Source organism: Anomaloglossus baeobatrachus, chromosome 5 (assembly GCF_048569485.1).
Source record: "Anomaloglossus baeobatrachus isolate aAnoBae1 chromosome 5, aAnoBae1.hap1, whole genome shotgun sequence".
Lineage (NCBI taxonomy): Eukaryota > Metazoa > Chordata > Amphibia > Anura > Aromobatidae > Anomaloglossus > Anomaloglossus baeobatrachus.
Genome location: NC_134357.1, coordinates 505,148,204 through 505,167,395, shown reverse-complemented (window position 1 = coordinate 505,167,395; position 19,192 = coordinate 505,148,204). Strand labels below are relative to the sequence as shown.

The 19,192-nt window shown below is 44.6% G+C and overlaps 2 protein-coding genes across 3 annotated transcripts in view; both read left to right on the top strand.

Moving 5' to 3' along the window:
* The first annotated feature begins 567 nt into the window (after positions 1-567).
* Positions 568-19,192, top strand: part of LOC142312844 (uncharacterized) — a 320,861-nt gene continuing 302,236 nt past the window's right edge. The window contains 6 exon segments of the mRNA XM_075351831.1: positions 568-672; positions 802-981; positions 1,064-1,187; positions 1,271-1,368; positions 17,529-17,678; positions 17,808-17,981. Of these exon segments, the coding sequence (XP_075207946.1) occupies positions 595-672; positions 802-981; positions 1,064-1,187; positions 1,271-1,368; positions 17,529-17,678; positions 17,808-17,981 (804 nt within the window). The 5' untranslated portion in view covers positions 568-594.
* Positions 18,074-19,192, top strand: part of LOC142311927 (uncharacterized) — a 114,765-nt gene continuing 113,646 nt past the window's right edge. For both annotated transcript variants that reach the window (XM_075350792.1, XM_075350791.1), the window contains exon 1: positions 18,074-18,193. In XM_075350792.1, the coding sequence (XP_075206907.1) occupies positions 18,109-18,193 (85 nt within the window). In that variant the 5' untranslated portion in view covers positions 18,074-18,108. The remainder of the gene's footprint in view (positions 18,194-19,192) is intronic.

Below are 19,192 nucleotides of genomic sequence, written 5' to 3'. Positions count from 1 at the left end.
TTAGTCAGAAAAGGCTGGAAAAAGAGATAATTAATCCAAACATGTGAAGCTCATTGTTCTTTGTGCCTGAAATACTTCTTAATACTTTAGGGGAACCAAACAGAATTCTGGTGGTTTGAGGGGTTGAATAATAAATGACCCTCTGAATAAACTTTTCTCAATTTAAAAAAAAAAATAAAAAAGAAATAACATTCTTTTTTGCTGCAGTGCATTTCACACTTCCAGGCTGATCTACAGTCCAAATGTCACAATGCCAAGTTAATTCCGAATGTGTAAACCTGCTAAATCTGCAGGGAGTTGAATACTATTTGTAGGCACTGTATATAGTGATCCTCACACTGACAATCCTTTGCAGCTCCCTTTCCAATGATGCTTGGGTTCCCCTTCAGTTTCTGTAATTCTTGCTTTAACGTGATCAATACAGACAATTAGTGGCTGAGACAGAGCCAATCCTCACGAGAGAGTATGATTCTTCATGCTTAACTTTATTATCTCCAGAAATTGTTTTCTTACATCTTCTCCCCATTCAGGTCCTTACAATATCGGATCCTCTCAGATCTATATAAGAGAATTCTCCTGATTGACCCATCAAGGATGGATAGGGACAGGGACAAGATGGCGGAGAGGATATTACACCTCACCCTAGAGATCCTCTTCCGGCTTACTGGAGAGGTGAGAGATTCTGATGACATCACATTACATCATTCTTATCTATGGGAATAACAGATGGACAGAACTGGAGAGGTGAGGACATTAGAAATGTCTGTAGTGAGATTTATTAATGTGTCTCTCCATAACCAGGATTACACAGTAGTGAAGAAGACCTCTAGTGAGCGCTGTCAGGCCCCTGTGTCTGAGGGATGGAGAAGACCCCTGAGCCCAATCACGGGGCCTCCACCTCACTCCCTGATACATGAGGACATCAATGACCAGAAGATCCTAGAACTCACCTACAAGATGATTGAGCTGCTGAATGGAGAGGTGACACTGCTGGGAATGCTGGGACATTATACAGTAATTCTATGAAGGGATCGGGGGATGACGGTATCATTGTATGTGTCAGGCTCCTATAAGGTGTCAGGATGTCGCCGTCTATTTCTCCATGGAGGAGTGGGAGTATATAGAAGGACACAAAGATCTGTACAAGGACGTCATGATGGAGGATCCCCAGCCCCTCACATCACCAGGTAATAGACAGGACTAAATACACACGGCCTATAATTATCTGTATGTAAAGAATGAATTCAGCCCCTGTATGTGTTTCCTCCAGTTCTATCCAGTGAGAGGACAACACCAGAGAGATGTCCCAGTCCTCTTCTTCCACAGGAGTGTAAACAAGAAAATCCTGATGTTCCTCAGAATCACCAGGTAGATGACAAAAAAATTTAATGAAATTTCCCCTATGATGTGTAGAAGGTTGTGAAAGTCTTGTGTTTAAGGGGATGTTCACTACTTGGACAATCCCTACTCATTCCCCTTGTTCACCCCCGTAAAAATAAATAAGCCTATTCTCACCTCTGGTGTAGCCGCAGTTCCAGCGATGTCTGAAGTTGCGTTCTCGGGGCTCATATGACATTGTTATGACACGTGGGCCCTGCAACCAATCAGCGCCTGGTGTCTGCCTTGTCTTCAGACATTTGAGCAGGATGTGAGTGCTGTGCCGACTTCCTATAGGTGAGGCGGAGGAAGCTGGCATTGATTTGTTGCAGGGCCCGCGTGTCATAACAATGTCATTTGGATTCCGGAAACGCGACTTCAGACATCACTGAAACTGCAACCGCGCCGGAGGTGAGAATAGCCTTATTTATCTTGGGTAAAGGAAACTGTGATTAAAACTTAACCTTTATTAAAACCTTAAAACAGATTAATTAAATGTGAAAAACAACAAAAGTGATTTAAAATAGCCACACATATTATGTTAAACATACAGAGCAATGATGTTCATATGACGTATAGTTACTTAAGAAACACCCATAAGTATGCTAAACTACAAAATAAACATGATCCAAGGATATATAACCACTGATAGGATCATCTATTTTTGTATCCAGTGGGGAGAAAACAATGAAAATGGGACAGGTATGAATACCAAATGTAAACACAGGGACCTGCCCTAAACACAACAAAAAGGGGCATAAAGAGATCAGACTTAAAATGGAAATCACAAAAATGGCTTGATCTCACCCAATCAATTGTGCAGGTCCACGTAGTCCTAGTCCCTTTTCTTCTATATGGTGTATGCATCTCCCCTGATGATCCAGAGGTGGTGAAACGCGTAAGGAGACACCAGGACCTATATGAGGGGCAGTCACGGTGGAGGGACAAATGTGGACTGTCCTTGTCAGAGCAGGAGCAATTGATGGAGGGCTAGCGTCTCCCCATTTAGGGATAGTGGCCTTGTCCTTTTGATCCCCCTTCTTTTGACTGGAACAGATGGGACAGTAGCCATGTGCACAACTGATTGGGTGATCAATCCATTTTTTGTAATTTCCATTTTAAGTGTGGTCATTGTGGAGACACGGGGCTCAGTGGGTGCTCTCGTCCACTAAAACCTGCCGCCTTTAGAAAGACAGCGTGGATCAGGGCTCATCCCAACTGAACGCCGGCCTCCCCAACCGTGGGCGTAACACCACTCAGACAACACAGGATGAGGGAACCACAATAATTAGACTTTATTGGATCCCCAAACAATTAATGGCACATAACACATAACCAGCAAAACACACAAATGTAACAGGCAACAGAGTCTCACCCTTCCGCTGGCTCACCAGGGATTTAGAATGTCCTTGCCTCAGAGGTTCCAGGGCCGCTTACTCCAATCCAGCAGCACCCCGCTTTTGGCGGGCACCCACCGAGAAAGAAATAGCGCCAGATTTAGGAAGCTGGCTGAGGTCTGCAAAGTCTGTTCCAGGTGACTGAACTGTCCCAACCTGAGTGTCCTCTTTAGGTAGTCCTGGTATGATGATACAATCCTGGCAGCCGGAGTCGAAATCCCTAGGCTGTGGATATGGTCTCCAACCGGAACCGGAGTCCCTAGATTGAAGCCATAAGATATCCTGATCCTCTAGTCCGCTCCAAAGAGCTTAGACTGGATCCTTCAGCATCCATCAACCACCTGGTGGCTTAAAGAAGTCCCTTTTTATAGCCACAGCCTTCCACTTAGATACACTGCGACCTCATCGATTGGTTGGACAAGAGCGCCTCTCCCATTGGATGAATCTCAAGCTGCATGGACAATGTTCATTTAAATGATGTGCATAGAAAGACTGAAGATATCTACATGGAGTCTGGAAGTCACAGACTCAACAATGGCTACTAAGGTAATCACATTAGCAATACACAACTACAATTCAATGGTTACTGGAAAGGTCTGGAGAACAATACGTCTGGCTTTCAGTGGCCAACACAATTACATTGAGTCAACAAGAGTCTTGTAAAAACAATGAGGGACTTCTCCCCCGTCTATAAGCAATCTATCATGCTGTCTGGCTGAATTTTAAGAAACTTTAACTCATGAGAGTCCATGTCGTCACAGTCATGTTTATTTTGTATGTTTAGCACACTTATGGGTGTTTCTTAAGTGACTATACGTCATATGAACATCATTGCTCTGTATGTTTAACATAATATGTGAGGCTATTTTAAATCACGGAGTGTTTTTCACATTTAATTACTCTGTTTTATTGGTTTATTAAAGGTTAAGTTTTAATAACAGTTAGCTACAGCTATTGTTTATCCCTGTGAGGTACTTTGATAACCATGTGTGGGGTTTTCCTCATTCTGGGTGCTTTTTCTTTGTTTCTTGGGCTAACAAGGAAAATGAGGAGTTGTCCGAGTAGTGGACAACCCCTTTAAGTCTTATATTACCCACCAGTATTCTATATAAATTAGAATTGTCTCTCTAAGGAGGAAGAAGACAAACTCTAGTGCCACCTATTGGAAGTAGCAATCCTACAAGTCAAAAGTGGCTTTTTAACAAGCCTTTTTATATGACTTAGGATTTATACCAGATCAGAAACCCAATTTGCAGACATGGTGTTTTGCGGTGATTGCCCCTCGTCAGTGCAAAGTATGGGATCTGATCTGGCTTATGAGAAGCTATAGTGGGGACCACGGGGAAGACTATTCTCCTTGCGGAGACCTGACAAACCAGTCTGGCTGCCAGTGAGGGAACTTATAGCTGCAATGCCCCTCTGGCAAATATTCAAATTGTCTCTCCAGGGGGAAGAAGACAAACTCTAGCACCACCTATTGGAGGTAGCAATCCTACAAGTCAAAAGTGGCCTTATTTATACCAGATCAGAACCCCAATTTGCAGGCACGGTGTTTCGGGGTGATTTCCTCTCATTAGTGGAAAGTATGGATATAAATTAGAGACACTTTCACACTCCCATCTGAAACGTATTAGACACATGACTAGGCAGAGTGCAGTATAAATCCGACTGATCAGTTGTCAGAATGGGAATATGAGAGTGAGAATGACTTCGAACACAGTCACATCACCAATATTTCACAAATAGGTTACCTCATTTTAAGTACAATTATGTGAAGAGTATACTGAGAATGGCGTGATCAAGGAAATATTCAGTGATATTGGATCCTTTTAGATGTTAACAATGTCAAGGCACATTAGGTGCACACTTATGAATACTGCATCTGAATACAGCACTAATGTCCAACTACCGTATTTTTCGGACTATAAGACGCACCCTGGTTTTGGAGGAGGAACATAGGAAAATAAAATTTTAAGCAAAAAATGTGGTCATGACACACTTATGGGGGGAGGATCTGCTGCTGACACTGTTATGGGGGTAATGTCCTCAAATTCTCTACTATGGTACCCCAGCTTGGTAATGATCCTCCTGCCTTGTATATGATCCCCATCCTTGTATATATGTACCTCATCCTGGTATATGCCCTTATCCTGCTATATACTGGCATCCTGCTATAAACCCCCATCCTGCTATATACTGCCATCCTAGAATATGCCCTCATCCTGCTATATACCCCCATCCATCCTGCTATATACCCCCATCCTGGAATATGCCCTCATACTGCTATATACCCCCATCCTGCTATATGGCCTATATCCTGTGTCACACAAACAACAAACAAACGTTTATACTCACCTTTCCTCACTCCATGCAGCATCGCTCCTTCCTCTGTCTGTGGCGGCAGCAGTGCCGCTGATCTGTGTGGAGCCGTCACCTTTGTCTGCTGCATCGCTCCTCTTCCTGTCTGCCAGTCAGCTGACCTGTGTGGAGACTAGCGGCTCGCACAGTGATGATGTCATCGCTGTGCTCACCGCTCTCTATACAGATCAGCTGACCGGCACAGACAGGAGGAGATCGCGATGCTACAGGGAAGTGACCGGTGCGTATACTGTTAATATTCACTGCACCCTGCGCTGATGATGATGCGCGAGGGGCAGTGAATACAGCCGCACATGATCACTCCAGGCTGTAGTTGCCAGGGATGATCATGCAGGCCGGCTGTTAATTATGTGCGCACCCCCCGCCTACCTGTCAGCGCTGGCTTCAGTGCTGAGGGATGATGGGCGGGAGGACGGGCGTGCATATGTAATGAGCGGGTCCACGTGGTCACGGCAGGCGCTGCTACAGCCTGCTCGTGTCCCCGATTACCCGCTCCTCCGCAGCACCCTCATTCCCCGCAGCCACATTTAGACTATAAGACGCACCCCCCACTTTCCCCCTACATTTGGGGGAAAAAAAGTGTGTCTTATAGTCCGAAAAATAAGGTAATGTGGGCATGCACAACATACAGCCCTCGGACCGGCAAAGCATTTACACCGGCCCGTGGAGGTATCTGAGAGCTGCCAGCGCTCTCCTTCCTATATTCAAATATATTTGCATCTGTCAGAACTAATGTGTCCAAATGCAGTCATTATTTCTTATAACAGATGGTCTATACCAGAAGATGACCAGTTCCAGTTTCAGTGCTGACCAACAAAAACAAAATTGGGAAAAAAAACATTGGGTCAAAGAGAGCACAAATGTCATCACTGCAGTATAAACATTGTCAGTTTAGATGAATCAACATGGATGATGGGAGGGTCCACATTTGGCACAAACAGCATGTATTCATGTACCTTTTCTGGCAGCGGTCAACAGTTCAGACTGGTGTAGATGTAGTAATTTTTGTGGAGAATATCTTCTTGCCACATTCTTGGTCCTCTGATACATGTGGATGTCTGTCTGGAAAGTTGGGCTTCGCTAAGTATTGTGACCTATCAAGTTCATCTCTTTATGGCAGCTGTTTACTCTATGGTACAAGGACAATGACCCATGTTGTGCAGCCATGAATTCTCCCCCCCTTGCCCTATTAGAGAATAGCAGGTACATGACTTGTAAATCAAATTTTGTTTCCAACAGAGGCACATACCTAATAGTTTTGTGTGGCATCCACTAACTTATACAATATCCAGCAGTTACATTCATTAGTTGTCTATGGCCCTTCATCTTTCCTGATTGCTTTTCCATGTAGTCTACTCCTCTGTACAATCCGTGTCCTGGTTTGACTATCTAGACCAGGGTCTCAAACATGCGGGCCGCATGCGGCCCCTCAGGCTGCTTCTTGCTGCCCGCCGGCACGTGGAGCCGGCATGGGCCGCAGCTGTCAGCGCTTTATTTCAGATAAATGTTTTGCCGGCGCTGTGCAGTCAAACTCTCTCTGCACAATTCAATGCAGCCGCCAGGCAACCTGTATGGTCACATTACTACAGGATGGGCACAAAGATGGACACATTACCACAGGACGGGGACAAGGTTGTGGCACATTACTTCAGGATGGGAACAAGGATGTTGCACATTACTTCAGGATGGGGACAAGGATGAGCATATTACTTCAGGATGGGGACAAGGATGGGCACGTTACTACAGGATAGGGACCAGGATGCGCACATTACTACAGGATGGGGACCAGGATGGGCACATTACTACGGGATGAACACAAGGATGGGCATATTACTTCAGGATGGGGACAAGGATGGGGACATTACTACAGGATGGGTTCATTACTAGAAGTAGAGGACAAGGATTGGCACATTACTATAGGATGGAGACAAGGATGGGCACATTACTACAGGATGGAGACTTGGATGGGGCACATTACTACAGGATGAGGACCAGGATGGAGATATTACTACAGGATGAGAGGACATTACTACAGGATGAGGACCAGGATGGGGACATTACTACAGGATGAGGACCAGGATGGGGCACATTACTACATGATGAAGACCAGGATGGCGCAAATAACTACTTGATGAGGACCAGGATGGGGAACGTTACTACATGATGAGGACCAGTATGGGGCACATTACTACATGATGAGGACCAGGATAGGGCACATTACTACATGATGAGGACATTACTACAGGATGAGGACCAGGATGGGGCACATTACTACATGATGAGGACCAGGATGGGGCATATTACTACATGATGAGGACCAAAATTAGGCACATTACTACATGATGAGGATCAGGATGGGGCACATTACTACATGATGAGGACCAGGATGGGGCACATTACTACATGATGAGGACCAGGATGGGGCATATTACTACATGATGAGGACCAGGATGGGGCACATTACTACATGATGAGGGCCAGGATGGGGCACATTACTACAGGATGAGGACCAGGATGGGGCACATTACTACATGATGAGGACCAGGATGGGGCACTGTTGTGAATACGTTTTCCAGTTTGGGGCTCCCTCTTGTGGTCAGTGCTGGTGGTGCAGTTGATGTGTAGAGTGGAGGCTACGCACATGTGGAGGACTGGCAGTCGGTCAGATTGGGCTATTTAGCTGAGTGGTTTTCTCTTGTTGCTTGCTGGTGGACAATGTCTCCTGTGTGTTAAGGACATTCTGTAACCAGCTCTGTTCACTACCAGAACTCCTCTCAGATAAGTGGTCTTTGTACCTCTGCTGTTTGTTTTCCACTTTCTTGTTGTTTTTTCTGCTTTAATACTAAGGCTTGATTCCTATTTTGTCTGTGTGGAGTTCTTGGTGGAATGGGATCATTTCCTGCTGGGAGTGTCTGTATACTTAGCTCCATGATTCTGCAAGGTAATTGTTTGTCATGCTTGGTATTAATTCAGTCCCTCATCTGTATTAGTGTTTTTGGATCCCAGTAACATCAGAGTGCTGATACATTGGTGGAGAGGTTGTGTGACCTCAGGATTTTTCCAAATCAGAAGTGCTGGTATATATTAGGGTTTATACAGCTGCAGACAGTTGCTCTTTTCTATCCTTACCTATAAAGATAGTTTGGGCCTCACCTTTGCTGAAATCTGTCTTTTCTGGCTTTGTATTTTGTTTTTCTATATCACCGTAGCCTTTACATGTGGGGGGCTATCTATCTATCTTTGGGGACTGCTCTGAGGCAGATTAGCTTTCTTATATCTCTATCTGTGAGATTATTTAGTTCTCCGGCTTTCTCAAGGCGTCCAGGTCATTGTAGGCATGCCCCACGGCTACTTCAAGTTGTGTGTCAGGATTAGGTCTGCAGTTTGTTAAGTTTCCAGCCACTCTGTTACCTTTTTGGGATTCCGCATTTTTTGATCCTCCTCGGTCCCTGAATCATAACAGGGCACATTACTACATGATGAGGACCAGGATGGGGCACATTACTACATGATGAGGACCAGGATGGGGCACATTACTACATGATGAGGACCAGGATGGGGCACATTACTACATAATGAGGACCAGGATGGGACACATTACTACATGATGAGGACCAGGATGGGGCACATTACTACATGATGAGGACTAGGATGGGGCACTTTGCTACAAGATGGGGCACATTACTACAAGAAGAGGACAATGATAAGCATATTACAAATTACTGCAGGACGGGGACAAGGAAGGACACATTAATACAGGATGGAAAGAAGGATGAGCACATTACTTACAAGGGGACATGGATGGGCACATTACTACAGAATGGGGACCAGGATGGTGCAGTTTGCTACAAGAAGGGGAACAGGATGGGGAGGCATTGCTAAAAGATGAGGACAAGGATGGGAACATTACTACAAGATGTTGGGCAAAATTACTATATGGTTCTAAATGTAAAACTGTATTACTTACAAAAAGGGGCTAAAATGTAAAAAAAAATCAAAATAAAGCATGAATTTTTTTTTTTTTTTACCAGCAAAAAAATGTTTTGTTTTTTATTTTAATACTATATATATATATATATATATATATATATATTTTTTTTTTTTTTTCTTTTCAGATTATAAGACGCACTTTTCCTCCCAAAAATTTGGAAGGAAACTGAGGGATGCGCCTTAAAATCCGAAAATAGCTTACCGGGAGGTGGAGAATTGGTGGGGAGCTGTCTGTGGGGTGCTGTCTTTGTGGGCAGCCGGGTGCCTGTCTGTGCGGGCGGCCGGGTGCCTGTCTGTGCGGGCGGCCAGGTGCCTGTCTGTGCGGGCGGCCGGGTGCATGCCTGTGCGGGTGGCTGGGTGCCTTACTGTGCGGGCGGCCGACTGCCTCTCTGTGGGTGGGTGGCGGCCTACTGCTGCCATTCTGTGTGGGCGGCCGGCTGGCTGTGAGGACTGCGGTGGCTGTGTTGGCAGCGGAAGCTGCCTCATGAGACCCCGCTCCACCACCGCTGCCACCCCCCTCACAACACCAGAGTATAAGACGGACCCCATTTTTTTTTTACCTTTTTATTTCTAAATTTGGGGTGCGTCTTATAATCCGATGCGTCTTATAAAACTAAAACAAAACCGGTGTGTATATATAAATATGGTACCAATAAAAATGTCACTTTGTCCTGAAAAGAATGCGGCCTCTCCAAATTATTTTTTTTTATGTGCAGCCCTTATACTCAGCCGAGTTTGAGATCCCTGATCTAGATCTTTCTAAATACCAACACTTTGTCTTTGTTCTTGCCATCTCAGGATCCACCACAGACCCTTTGGCTACCATTCAGGGCCTCCGGTTCAGGACCACTAGAGATCTTCCTTCCTTACTGGATCTCTGACCTGATCCCAGGTTTTCCCAGCTATACTCTAGTTTCTCAGCCAAGTATCCATAACGAGATCTGTTTAGAAACTCGCTATCCTCATCCTTCCTTATCACATACCCTGGTCCGTCGTTCTTCCTTTTCAGTCTCTCACATTTTTTCTTCAACTGTCAATCTACAACTGAACTCTAAAAGCACCGAGGGGTGTATTTATAGACAGAATCTTTCCCCATCTTCCAGATTATTCTGCAAACCTAATCTCATGCCTCAAGTACCAACAATAAGCAGTAAATGTTGTCACAATCTCAATCTTTAGTTCCCACATAGGAAACGTGTACTACAATTAGGCTGTGTGCACTGCACGCATTTTTTTCGGCATAGATTTGTCACAAAACCTGAAGGGTTTCCTGATGCCAGCAAAATGAATGAGAATTCTCATGCACAGATTGCTTGTTTGAGACTTGCAGATTCAAAACTTGAGCATCTCAGTTCTTTCAGCTATTCACCTATTGACTTCAATGAAGTTGGTGAAAAACACAGGTATATAACTTATTTGCGGATTTTCCACGTTTTTTCTGGATATCAAAAAGCGACTACGAGATCTTAGGCTGTGTGCCCACGCTGCATTTTTGTTGTGTTTTTTTCATGTAGCTTTTAATCAATATTGCAAAGAAAATTGCATCAAAGCAAAGTCTATGAGAATCCTCACTTGCTGTACACATGCTTCAGATTTTTTCCTTGCAGATTTTGGTGCAGAAAAAATCTGCAGCATGTCAATTTCTGCATCTTCTTTTCCTGCGTCTGATCACTGATATAATCCACTGCAGTGCTTGATCACTGCAGAGGATTATATCTGTCAGTGCTGCACTCGCAGCACTGACACTTCGCCTCACACAACATGCATCTGGCATGGTCTGTGAGGCGATCTATAGTTCAGTAACCCAGGGTCGTCATGATGACGACCTAGGGTTGTCATGACACCGATTAGGTCCCTGTAATCGTATTACAAGGACTCGATCGCCAGGGAGAGATAAGCAATAGTGATGGGCAAACCCCCTGATGTTCGGGATCGGGAGCCTCTTCCGAACATTCTGTAAAGTTAGAGTTCAGGGCCGAAGATAACACGAACGTGTGTCCGAACCCCGAACATGGACTTTACATTTATGTGATGGGGCGGGGGGGCTGTAAAATAAAGAATATAGTTAATAATAAACATTGTCATTATACTTACAGGTCCCGGGAAGCGTCCTGCAGACTCTGTCTCCTGGACGCTTCTTCTTCTGGGTCTGAGCATTGCTGTGCCCCCGGGTAACCACCAATGACTAGAGGGCCTTCCATGACGTCATAGCCATGTGACCAGTCTGGTGTGAATGTTGTATTACCTTGTGGGTTACAGACTGTTTACATGGCTATAACATCATGGAAGGTCCTGTAGTCCCGATTGTCCTGTTGCTGTAGCAGTCGGGATAAGCAAAGTAACGTGCCGGAATTGGTGCATCTACTGGATTCAACAATTTTGGGGTGGCTGACGACTGCTATTTTTAGGCTGGGGGGGTCCAATAACCATGGGCTTCCCCAGCCTGAGAATACCAGCCCCGAGCTTTCCACTTTTTTGGCTAGGTATAAAAATTGGGGGGATCACACATCATTTTTTTAAATGATATAATTACATAATTAAACAAATTACGCATGGAGTCCCTTGTATTTTGATACACCGACAAGATGAAGCACACAGCTGGGGGGCTGCAGACTATAGCTGTCTGCTTTTTTGTGCTGGCTATCAAAATATGGGGGACAAAATGACAAAATGTGGCGTTGTTGGGTGTTCTTCGTGTGGGCTAGACAGGAGGAAAAGTAAGCTAAGTTGTTGGGGGGGTTATTTTAGAATAGAAGGAAGACGAAACATAGTTAAGGGGGGGAAAATAAGAGAAACAGGAGGAACAGTTAATTGCCAATAACCTGTTAATGGACATAGTTAATTCATACTTGCTATATTGTTTAATAAGATGTAATGCATATGAAAATTTGGAATAAAATTTGGTGTTTAAAATATGGGGGACAATGCACCATTTTTTCAATTATTTATTTTTATACTCCATTCCGGGGACCCAGACAGCTAGTGTGAGGGCAATCAATCAGAAACATCAGCACAGAGGATGGGCGGGGGATGCAGGACTGTAACCATTGTGACGACGTGGGCCCCGAGCATATGGGGGACCATGCGTCAGGTAGCGGGATTGAGTCACACAGGAGCACTTTATCACTTCAAATGTCCATGCGGTTTATTTAAGCGTCATAAACCGCTGTTACATTTCATTAAAACATATTCGCAAGGCTTCATACACAGTGTCCCCGTGCCGGCATCACAGCCTTTACTCACTGACCTCTCAGCTGTATCAGGGCGAAGACATATATGGCGGTCTCCACTTGCTGACACCCAGTCAGCTCACAACCCCCTTCTCCTGGGGATACCTATTCAGGAGTCTCAGTACACTTCTCACATGGTCTCACCATGTGCTCCATCAGGTCCATTTCCTTCCAGGACCCTGGTAGACTGCTCATGTGATCACAACCAGACACTTGATATCCACACAGAAACGCCCCTGGGTGGGAGGTATGTGGATGGTTAGTCCCACCCATCACTTCTCACCATACCATGAATCTAGCTCTGAAACAGACGTGTGGAATTACAAGTCCGAGCGAACCCTCCAGGTTCATGGCAGAGGTTCTCTGCGACACATACCGGCCATTTCTGATATTACCGAGTGCCATCTCACACCATTCACAGACACTGTTACAGAGAGTGTTCGGAGGAAGCAGTGAAAATCAGGTTCCAAACATGTGGGAAGGAGACTCAAAACTCAAGAGGCAAGGACTAAAATAATCGATAAGTAACGGATATCGCGCATACTGTAATATTCAAGCGAGTAACAAATAGTGCCGAGTATATTCCCTCATCACCATTTACAACCCATGACACTGTAGCTAATCTCCCTGAAGGATGTGGATGGCAGAGAAAAACTTGATGAAAGATTGCAATGCAGGAGAGTCCGGATGGTGGATGAGTAGCCCCAATCAAGTTCCAAAGAAATTCAAGCTGTCATGTAGGCTCAGGATGTATCTATGTCAGCGCAAACTATCTGACAACATTTGAATGAAATGAAACTATTGCATGAGACCCAGAGGAACTCCACTGCAGACACCATGATTGAGAAAAGCTAGACTGCCGAAATGTACATAAGTAAACAAACATTCTAAAGCTGGTGTCACACTAAACGACAGCGACAACGACGTCGCTGTTACGTCACCATTTTCGGTGACGTAACAGCGACCTTGTAAGTCGCTGTTATGATCGCTGCTTAGCTGTCAAACACAGCAGAAGCAGCGATCATAAGGTCGCTGTGCTACATGTTCAGAGAGCAGGGAGCCGCGCTTAGCGCTGGCTCCTTGCTCTCCTGCAGCACACATCGGGTTAATTAACCCGATGTGTGCTGCAGCTACATGTCACAGTGCAGAGAGCAGGGAGCCGCGCTTAGCGCTGGCTCCTTGCTCTCCTGCAGCACACATCGGGTTAATTAACCCGATGTGTGCTGCAGCTACATGTCACAGTGCAGAGAGCAGGGAGCCGCGCGCACTGCTTAGCGCTGGCTCCTTGCTCTCCTTGCTACAGTATGCATCGGGTTAATTACCCGATGCATACTGCAGCCACATGTCACAGTGCAGGAGCCGGCGCTGGCAGCAAGAGCGGAGGCTGGTAACCAGCGTAAACATCGGGTAACCAGGGAAAGGTCTTCCCTTGGTTACCCGATGTTTACGCTGGTTACAGCTTACCGCAGCTGCCAGTGCCGGCTCCTGATCGCTTCATTTCGTCGCTCTCTCGCTGTCACACACAGCGATGTGTGTGTCACAGCGGGAGAGTGACGACCAAAAAATGAAGCTGGACATTCAGCAACGACCGGCGACCTCACAGCAGGGGCCAGGTCGTTGCTGGATGTCACACACAGCGACAGCGACGGGACGTCGCTGCAACGTCACAGAAAATGGTGACGTAGCAGCGACGTCGTTGTCGTCGTCGTTATGTGTGACACCAGCTTAATGGGAAAGATGTGGAGACCAAGATAGAGCTCTTTGATAAAGCACATCCTTCCATTGTTTACCAAAAACAGAATGAGGCCTACAAAGAAAAGAACATAGTACCTACAGGCAAATATGATGGAGGTTCAAAGATTTTTGCCTGTGTGGTTTTGCTGCCTCTGGCACTGGGTGCCTTGACTGTGTGTAAGGCATGATGAAATCTGAAGATTACCAAATTATTTTTTTTGTCACAATTTAGTACCCAGTGTCAGGAAGCTGGGTTTGCGTCTTCGGTCAAGGGGTCTTCCAGCAGGACAATGACCACAAACATACTTAAGGAAACAACAGAAATGTATATAAAGAAAGCACTGGAGGCTTCTGAAGTGGTCAGCAGTTAGTCTGGATCTAAATCCCATTGAACACCTGGGGGGATATCTTAAAATTTTGTCCAGCTAATTTTTGGAGCCTTTATTTCTCTTTTTTTTGTGTGTTGCTCCAATATACACAAAGGAAATTAACGTGTATAAAAAATGTTTCCTGGGAGACACACTTCATTTTCTGGAACAATTTCAAGGGTGCTAATACTTTCGGTCGTGGCTGGGTGTGTGTTTGTATATAATATAATGTATACAGAGCTAAGGACGAGAGTGTTATATATCTGTCTATACATCAGGCAGATATAAAATTAGGCCCTGAGTCCCTAAATAAAATGACATGAGGTCCCCCCATTTTTTGTAACAGGCAAAGGTAAAGAAGACAGCTGAGAGCTGTTCTGATCAGGCTAGGAAGGTTCATAGGTTCATGTCAGTTGAAACACCCATCTGCTGCATTTAATAAGAACAGGGTGAGAGTGACTTAGTGGCCATGTGTCTTCTGATGTGATCCTAAGTGTACACCTATGGGGAATTCTAAAAAGACAAGTTGTCATCAGTTTCCATCCAGCATCCAGGCTCTAAGGAAGTCATGAAGTAAGGAAAAAAAAATGGATGTTGTAGTAGGTCAACAGTTCGCTATCATGGGTATAAGTGCTATCCGTGAAAAACAAGGATTGCACTTGTATGCAAAAACGCACATCTAAATGAACGCTTGGCCAGTTACATGCATCCATGTTTTGGAATCCACAATATACTGACTAGCCATGGCTCTCCTGACTGAAACTCAACAGCCTCATATATGCCTATGCCAGGAGACCAACAGGCGAGGATCAGCCTCTCTGTGTACTTCATATACTGTAAAAGAGAGGAGCCTCTCTCAGTTACCTTAAATATAATGGCGGAGGCTTCGTCATTGTCAGTGACCTCAGATATAATTGAGGAGGCTCTATCTGTCAGTTGCCTCAGATATAATGGAGGAGGCTCCCCGTCTATGTCAGTGACCTTAGATATAATGGAGGAGGCTCCGTCTCTGTCAGTGACCTCAGATATAATGGAGGAGGCTCCGTCTTTGTCAGTGACCTCAGGTATAATTCAGGAGGCTCCGTCTCTGTCACTTACCTTAGATATAATGGAGGAGGCTCTGTCTCTGTCAGTGACCTCAAATATAATGGAGGAGGCTCCGTCTCTGTCACTTACCTTAGGTATAATGGAGGAGGCTATGTCTCTTGTCAGTGACCTCAGATATAATGGCGGAGGCTCCGTCTTTGTCAGTTACCTCAGATATAATTGAGAAGGCTCTGTCTGTCAGTTGCCTCAGATATAATGGCGGAGGCTCCGTCTTTGTCAGTTACCTCAGATATAATGGAGGAGGCTCTATCTGTCAGTTGCCTCAGATATAATGGAGGAGGCTCCCCGTCTATGTCAGTGACCTTAGATATAATGGAGGAGGCTCCGTCTCTGTCAGTGACCTCAGGTATAATTCAGGAGGCTCCGTCTCTGTCACTTACCTTAGATATAATGGAGGAGGCTCTGTCTCTGTCAGTGACCTCAAATATAATGGTGGAGGCTCCGTCTCTGTCACTTACCTTAGGTATAATGGAGGAGGCTATGTCTCTTGTCAGTGACCTCAGATATAATGGCGGAGGCTCCGTCTTTGTCAGTTACCTCAGATATAATGGAGGAGGCTCTGTCTCACCTCAGATATAATGGCGGAGGCTCCGTCTTTGTCAGTTACCTCAGATATAATTGAGAAGGCTCTGTCTGTCAGTTGCCTCAGATATAATGGCGGAGGCTCCGTCTTTGTCAGTTACCTGAGATATAATGGAGGAGGCTCTGTCTCACCTCAGATATAATGGAGGAGGCTCTGTTTGTCAGTTACCTCAGACAATGGAAGAGGCTCTGTCTCTTGTTAGAGCTTTATCTATTATATTTGCGGTAATGACAGACAGAGCCTCTTCCATTATATCTGAGGTACACTAACTTTCATTGTATCATAGATAAAATGGAAAATCCTCTACCAACCTTTTGTACTTCTGATATAATGGAGGGCATTATCTGTCATAATACCTCAGATACAATGGAGGAGGAGCTCTTTAAGTACACCTCTGATACAGTATATGATGCTCTCACTCTGTTACAGAAAAATGGAGAATGTCCTCTCGCTATAGTTTCCTCAGATAAACAGAAGACTATTATGCAGATTTGGTTGCAGACAATCTGCATGTTCTGGCAGGAAAAACACTGCGGAAAAAAGTGCTTGTTTTTGCTGGTTTTTTTGCCATTTTTTTTATTGCTTTTAATAGTGAAAGCAGAAAGAATTGACATGCTTCAGATTTTTTTTTAAGCAAAATCTGCAAGGAAAAAATCCTGAACGTGTGCACATCACTTCAGAAATTTCTTAGACTTTGCTGGCATCAGGATATCCTTGCAGAATGCTGAAAATCTGCAAAACAAAATTCATGTGCACACAGCCTTGTAGTGGATCCTGATCCTCTCTTCTCTCCCATTAATCCTTCAGGATTACCTGGTCTTCCTGGTATGCCAGGCTCTCTGTGCTGGAGAACGTGGTCTTCATTCCCTCATCATCCTCATGTAGTCTGACTCCACTGTAGGTTTTGAAGAATAAAAAAATATGCAGGGAAGCGGTCATCATCATTGTGTAATAGTTATTTGTGAACCTGGTGCCTGCAGTGTTAGTGATGTTGAATTTAGTATATGTGACGGATGCATGAATTTGTGAGCAGCGTATTCAGCTGTCGACTTCAAGGAAAAAACTGCTTGTTACTGTGTCTGGTCTAAAATATATAGGTTTTATGAGTAAATAAATATACAGGAAAATCTCAGAATACTGTAAAATAATATAATTAGTGATGCTCGCACTGACGATCCTTCGCAGTTCCCGTTGCAACGATGCTTGGGTCCATGTTAGGTTTCTGTAATTCTTGCTCTAACGTGAGACACTGCCAGTCCTTACATGAAAAGAGTATTCTTGATGTTTCATTTTATTATCTCCAGTAATTGTATTATGACATGGGATCTTTATAATGTTACATCGTCGTCTTTTCCCCGTTTAGTTTGCTACAATATCGGATCCTCTCTGTGGAGATATTCTATATAAGAGAATTCTCCTGATTGATCCGTCACGGATGGATGATGACAGAGACAAGATGGCGGAGAGGATATTACACCTCACCCTAGAGATCCTCTTCTGGCTTACTGGAGAGGTGAGAGACTCTGATGACGTCACATCCCATCATTCCTATCTATGGGAATAACAGATGGACAGAACTGGAGAGGTGAGGACTCTGGAAATGTCTGTAGTGAGATTTATTAATGTGTCTCTCCATAACCAGGATTACACAGTAGTGAAGAAGACCTCTAGTGAGCACTGTCAGACCCCTGTGTCTGAGGGATGGGGAAAACTTCTGAGCCCAATCACAGGGCCTCCACCTCACCCCCTGATACATGAGGACATCAATGACCAGAAGATCCTAGAACTCACCTACAAGATGATTGAGCTGCTGACTGGAGAGGTGACACTGCTGGGAATGCTGGGACATTATACAGTAACGCTATGAAGGGATCGGGGGATGATGGTATCATTGTATGTGTCAGGTTCCTATAAGGTGTCAGGATGTCGCCATCTATTTCTCCATGGAGGAGTGGGAGTATTTAGAAGGACACAAAGATCTGTACAAGGACGTCATGATGGAGGTTCCCCAGCCCCTCACATCACCAGGTAATAGGTCTAAATATACACAGCCTATAATTACACTGGTATAAAGTGATTTTGGAGCCAACAATGTCTGAACAGTTTTATATTAAGTTTATATTGCTGATTATGCATATGACTTCTGTTTTGCCAGATTGGTTCTACTTTCTGAGATATTTAATAGTTAACCCCTTCACGACATGGCGTATGGGTTCATCATGGCGATTGCTCGGGGCACAGGAGTTTGGCTTATATGAAAGTCGAGACCCAACTCTCATAGTGCCTGCACCATCGCGTGCTGTTTAATCCCCTAAATGCCGCGATAGCAGTATTTAGGTGGCTGGGAGAGAGGAAGCATGCTCCCCCACTTCCAAGCACTGCTTCCCTGTAACTCAAGAGAAATTGCACAACAAATTGTATGGTCCATTATCTATTGTAACCATTGTAAAAATGAAAAATAATTGGCATTAAACAACATATTTATGGTAAAAATGTATTTTTTTAATTTTCACGGTGCAACGTTATAAAATTTTGTGAAGTACCTGGCTGTTCACGGTGCTCACCACACATTTAGATAAATTCCTTGATGGCTCTGGTTTCCAAAATGGGGTCACTTGTGTGGGGTTTCCATTGTTTAGGCACCTTGGGAGGGGTCTCCAAACGCTATCTAATGTTTCCAGCCAATTTTGCGTTCAAAACATCAAATGGCACTCCTTCCCTTCTGAGCACTGTCGTGCTCCCAAACAGTCGTTTTCCACCACATATGGGGTGTCAGTCTACTGGGGAGAAATTGCACAACAAATTTTTTGCTGCAATTCCTTCTGTTACCCTTGTGAAAAGGCAAAATTTGGGGCTAAAGTAACATCTTTGTAGGGAAAAGTAAAATTTACATTTTTTTTCCTTCCACATTGCTTTAGTTCCTGTGAAACACCTGAAGGGTTAATATACTTCTTGGATGAGGTTTTGAGCACTTTGAAGGGTACATATTTTAGAATGGTGTCACGGGGCATTTTCTGTCATATAGGC